Source organism: Haliaeetus leucocephalus, unplaced genomic scaffold, assembly GCF_000737465.1.
Source record: "Haliaeetus leucocephalus isolate CR32 unplaced genomic scaffold, Haliaeetus_leucocephalus-4.0 Scaffold251, whole genome shotgun sequence".
Lineage (NCBI taxonomy): Eukaryota > Metazoa > Chordata > Aves > Accipitriformes > Accipitridae > Haliaeetus > Haliaeetus leucocephalus.
Window position 1 is genome coordinate 977,751 of NW_010972687.1, and position 6,000 is coordinate 983,750.

The 6,000-nt window shown below is 38.4% G+C and overlaps 1 protein-coding gene across 1 annotated transcript in view; it reads right to left on the reverse strand.

Annotated features, from left to right (window-relative positions):
- The window catches only part of RORB (RAR-related orphan receptor B), a 139,733-nt gene that overhangs the window by 36,222 nt on the left and 97,511 nt on the right, over positions 1-6,000 (reverse strand). The window contains exon 2 of the mRNA XM_010568590.1: positions 303-388. Coding sequence (XP_010566892.1) covers positions 303-388 — 86 coding nt within the window. The remainder of the gene's footprint in view (positions 1-302; positions 389-6,000) is intronic.

Sequence of the window (6,000 nt, forward strand, 5' to 3'; positions counted from 1 at the left end):
ATCCATCTCTCAAGCTGATTTAAGGTAGAACAGGTGTGACTTACAGTTGCCAGCCTCTGTATCAGCACTTACACTTCATCAGATGTGATTAATTCATGTTTCAAATGAGGAGATAACTCTAAAGACTATTTGATGAAAAGGAAAGCAACTCGTAAAATTAGGCATGAAACCCATCTATATCAGCAGCAGGGCTTACAGCCTTTGGCACCACTTGCTTGAAAGCCTCTAAGAGTGTATTATTGTACACAGATGCCTGAGGCTAATGCAGATGCTGATGACTATGCTGTATTAAAATCTCATACCTTGCAGCCTTCACATGTGATGACTCCATAGTGTATTCCAGAGGACTTATCACCACAAATTTTGCATGGTATCACTTCAATTTGTGCTGAAAAAGAAAACAAGACAAATATTTTGAGTATGTAATTCTATTTAATTTCTTTCTTTCTCAAAAGAAGATCTTAAAAACTAGATCTAGACAGCAGATAACCTGTTCAGCCCCCTGACAATATAAAACTGCTTTGTATTATACTGTGTGTTCCTGAATGCTTTGATTTAGCAAATTTTAATTGCTTCACGTTATGTAGTTTCTACCATACCCCACAAAACTCTTCAACAATTTAAGATATCTCACAATTAGAAGGTTTTTCCTCATATTCTTCTTTTTTGTTTTTACTTGTTAATTTCATCATCTTTATTGGTAATGACAGTCATTAGAGGTCCTAAATAATTATCTAGATTGTTCCTGCTTACACATTTCAAATATTCATGACTTTTCATTTTGCCAAGGTAGAATTACATGGTATATTGTAATGCATTTTTCAAAGCAGTAGAGATGATGAATTTTTCACATCCTTCAGATTATGACTTTAAAACACAAAGATACCAACCCCACTAGCAGAGATGGGCTTGCAAATGATTGCTTAACTTCTTCTCTTCAAGCTGTTTTTTTCAGCACCAGGTCATGAGCAGGCAAGGCCCACAGACTGAGTTTAAGTAGCCAGTGGCTGTGTGCTGGGAGAGGCAGGTACTATCTGAAAATAGTTTTGAATGTGGATGTTCGAATATGGATATGTTTCAGATCCTTTTACAAACATAATGGTCATTTAATTCAGAGAAGGAAAACATATTTCACTACCTTCCATGGTTTTTTTCTGCTAACACAGCTCTTTGCTTCCCTCAACTGCTTTGAATCCTGTGTGTGTTTCCTTTGATGATGCTGTAGGAGCTCATACTCTGAAATGTATGGAAGGACTGTGTCTTTATTCTAGTCAGATGCATTGAGAAGAAATGGAAAACCTATTTTCTTTCCCTTTCGTTTGTTTTCCTATGTGGGATGCATGCCTCCCTGCAATTCTCCTGCCACTTGGAAGTAGCATCATACTTGTTAAGGATCAGTACTCCTGGTAGATGTCCTTCCTCCATGCCCAGGGCAACAATAGCAGCAGTTCTCTACAACACAAGTCACTCATCAAATCCTTGGGTAGCAAAGCTGAGAGATTGTGTAGTAGGGCTACCCTGAGCATAAGGATTGCTAAGTGTTAGTACTTTAACTGGAGACATTCAACTCTGAAGGACTGGGAGACAGGGAAACAAGATTATTGTCCAGATGCTCATCCTAAGGAGAGCATCCCATTTCAAACCTGTGGACAGTCAAAAAGGTTATAAATGCTGGAAAAAACCTGTACTTAAAAATGACTGCACATTGTATGCTAAGCACTAAGCATGCTTGTACAGTGGATGCTGTGACAAAGTAATGGTATAGTCTGGATTTTGCCCTGTTTCTACATATGGTTATCATTCACCACTCTTAGGAGAAACCAAGAGTTTCCTAAGAGTTACCTTCCTATTACCACGTGGTTAAACAACCAAAACTCAGAACCATGTCCTGCAGAGCCACCACATTTGCCACTGGAAGCTGCACTGCATGTCCTACTCCCCTAGCCCTCTAGTCAGGGTAGAGGCATACCAAGGTAAACTCCACAAGGTGAATGCTAGCAGGTCCTCTTCTCTGGAAAGTCAAGTAACTATTCCCTTGGGACACTGTATCCCAAAGGAACCAGGGAAGAAGGACGTTCATGGATGGCTAAAGAGACATTAGTTTTCCACTGTAAGCTCAGTTTCCTGAGATGCTGTCTCTGATCAAGCACATTTTTAGGCAAGGCTTAGACAAGCAAACCAGTCTTTAAACTACTACCAATCCAGGATGGGTAGAATTAATCCTATTGTAGGAAACAGCAACTTGTTAATATATGCTGGATGGAGATGACCCAGAACCAAAATCTTGCCTGTCTCTGTACTTAAGAAAGTTCATATCTAGAAATAAAATTTTCTATGTCATCCACAATTTTTGTGTTAGCTTCTGTAACCCATTTTGTTTTCATGAACTAGGTGGTGCTAGTTTCTTTCCCTTCTTAAGAAACTAATACACATTAGCCATCCTGGCATGATAGATGCATAAAAGAGGCAGCAATTCCTTACAGAAAAGCATCTGCAGTTCTTGACAATTTTGGGTAGGTTGATCCTACCCAAAAATTCCTATGCCTTATCCTCATTGAGATAATTAAAACATTTAAACATGCACCTCCAGGTACTGCTGTTTGAGAGGATAGTTTGACTAATTGCTCACAGGTCTTTGCTTGGGTCACATGGAGGGAACAAGGCTCAGGTCTGGGGCCACATGCTGCTTTATGTTGACAAGCCTCAAAGACATATGTCAATGTCAGAGGCAGGAACTACAGTGGGACTCTGAGGACATCTTCAGGAAAAGACAAGACAAAGGAAGAAAGAAAACCCCAAAACAATATGAAGGTACTTTTAATGTGACTTGCATATACAGTTTGTAACTGTGATAGGAACAGAGACAGAAGAATTGATCCTGTAACACTCATTGCATTTAGCACTGTACTCGTTACTGTGAGCAATCAAAAATTCCATGCATGACTTGCAATTATAAGTACTACATTAATGGTATTTGTGGACCAGGTTAGTAAATGTTAAGGCTCCGGGTTTCAATTAATATGAAATAAATACTTTAGACTTGTGACTCAGCAGTTAATTTAAACACTTATTCAAAACTAACCATTCTATAAATTAGTAAATACAAGATGTGTAGGAAATTGCTACCATGGCTCCTTAGAGCACTCACAGAAAAGGCAGCCTCTTTAGGACACATAAGGCATTTGAAGAAGTTTGGAAAAGTAGACTCTGCCACTGTCTCCTAGGCATTTCTTTTTGTTCATAAGACAGCAAAACAGTTTAAGGATTCGTAACAGAAAACTTGAGCCATTAATTGTACAGGCCAGATGAAAAAGAAGCCACTGTATTCCCAGAAACCTCTTGAATTACTGTAATTAACACCCAGTGTACCAGGTTTCTTTTGCAGATTTAATGATTGTCAGAGGCTACTACACCTTTTTCACATTGTATCTTTGCTCAGCTGCCTATAATTTTATGTTGTTTTTCTTCTTCCCTTCTCCTCTTAGACCAACAAACAGTTCAGGGACCTGTATATCCTACATCTCTTTATAGCTATTATAAAATAAGCAGCTCGCTTCTGAATTCCTTACAAGTGTAAAAGGCATTGATTCAGTACCACTTCCTAAATTTTGAGGCAAAAATGGAATGAACTAATAATAGTGGAGTTGCCGCAATGATAACTTTCAGCAGCACAGAAATAGAGCTTATTTTCTCCCAGTGTAGTAAACATGAGGAAGGACTAAGAGCAAAAATACTTATCTCCACTTTTAAAGTCCTTCTACTTGCCTTCTTACCCATCAACTTTAATAATGTGAATGAGAATAATGGCTCCTGTCTCTTTTCAGGCAATAACACAGGTGTCAGCTGTCCATTTGTCCCATTTTTCAACAAGCGCATTCAGTTTTCATCCTGTCTTGAGACGTATCACTCGATAAAAGCCTGCAAAACCACCATCACCCTGATGTCTAACGAAACATTTATAATGTTTGGATACATATTGCATTGTGATTGATACTTATCAGCAACTGTAGCTTCTCTCATCAGTACCACAGGGTCATCTCGTCTCTCTGAGGTATTCATCTCTTATTTTATACTTAAGTTTAAAGTTCTCTGGGGCTGGGAACTGCCTCTGGTTTTATATGGCACCCTACAAATTAGAATGCCGCAATGGAAATTAATTAATTCTACATGACTAGTAATAATAACCTACAGATGCTGGGTTTACCACCTGGAACCTAATTCATTCTCTCAGGACAACAGGAAGAAGGGTGAAATTCTATTAAGGAAGCAAATACAAAATTATCTTACACATTTGAAATGAACACTTGGATAAAAACAAATATGCACTTAAAACAGTCTTCAAACCAAGCCTTAGCTGGTTTTCTCAAATGCTGCCCCAAGAGAAATAAACAAGTACACCCATCTGCTTTTTTTTCTCTTTTTTTTTAACCAGCAAAAAATTTACTCATGGGCAAAAAATTCATTATCCTAAAAGTAGGGCAATAATCAGGTTTCAAGAATTGTTATATTCATGAAATTAGGAATAAACCTGGAAGGAGATATGCAGCTAATTTGTTGAATTCCTCTTGAAACAAAGATAAGAGTCAACAAGGCAGCTAATGTGTCCATTGTGTATTTGTGAGGACTGCCACTCACATGCATATGTCGTGTAACAAGAAAAAAGCAAAGTTCACATTTTATATAATCTCAGTTTAACAACTGAGGAACTTCCTTCAGGAGAGACAGGACTATAATCTCCCAGACTTGTAGCTTTGGTTCCAAGGGGAAAAAAGACTCAAGCTTTCAATATTTAGTTCTTGATCAAAAGAGGGTGCTAAAGTATGCTGGGCATGAACTTTGAAGAAGTCCTCTCTCTAATTTGTTGATCCAGGAGGGATTGCACTTGGAAACATCAAGGCTAATCAGAGAACCGATAGCAAAAAAAGCAGCTCCTTCACCTTCCAAAAATTCCCATCATCCTTAAGCTGGAGTTCTTTGAAAAATGCTGGTAGATTGGCCCAGTTCACTTTCATGTTTGTATCCCTAAGTGATTTCAAATTAATTATATTCAGCATTTTTATCTAGTTGCCAACTCTGCTTTTTTTATCCTGACCTCTGAGTAAGACAGGCTTTTTTCCTTGCACTTTACCATCAATAGAAGTTTCCACTATAAGTTAGGCTGCCAGCTAGATTTTGGTATCCCCTTTGCCATTGGGTTAGATATTCTGTGGCTTCACAGCAAGACTTCAGGTGCTTTGCATTTGTATTTAATAATCTGAAAATATACAGCTGAGGATACTAGCTATGTTTTCAGCCTCTGTCATACGTCATGCAGTGAGAACTACATAGTTAGCAATATCTCAGCAAGCTAATTAATGCTAGCTAATGTTAATTTATGTGTCTGCAGATACGTTTGCTGTCAGCCATACCCCAAATGAGCCATTAGAGTAAGCAGATATAATGGAATTCACCCAGGAAAATAACGTCTTCATAAAATCTTAGCATTTTCGCACAGTGATATACACAACTCTGACTGTGAGTCTGGACCCTGGACTTTGTTAGAGCTACACAGACTGTCAGGTCCACTCTGCTCAGGGCCCTCTCTGCATGTGCAGAGAGGGTGATGATTCCCAAATGTGCCAGTCCTGCAGCTCATGTACAGAAACATATCAATTCCTCAGAAGCAGAAGTTTTTTTGTATCTATATGTCTGACTGGGCATACACAGTAAATTTGATCTGCACATGATCTGTAAAAACTTGTCATGAATTTCAAGGTAAGTGGTACTCCTGGAATTTGGATATTGAGAAAAGTGATAGATCATTGCTTGAAATAGAAGAGTGACAGATTACTGCTGAAAATACAGTTTTTCCATAAATCCATGCAATAGTCAGGTCTGATTTCTTTCATGGTCTCAAACTCTTAGTTGAAGTTTTTTTAGTTTATAATCAATGTCACTTGGAAGGTTTTTTGGTGACACCTTTTCTGTCCCCCTTCCTCTTTTAGGATTTTCCAGTGGGGG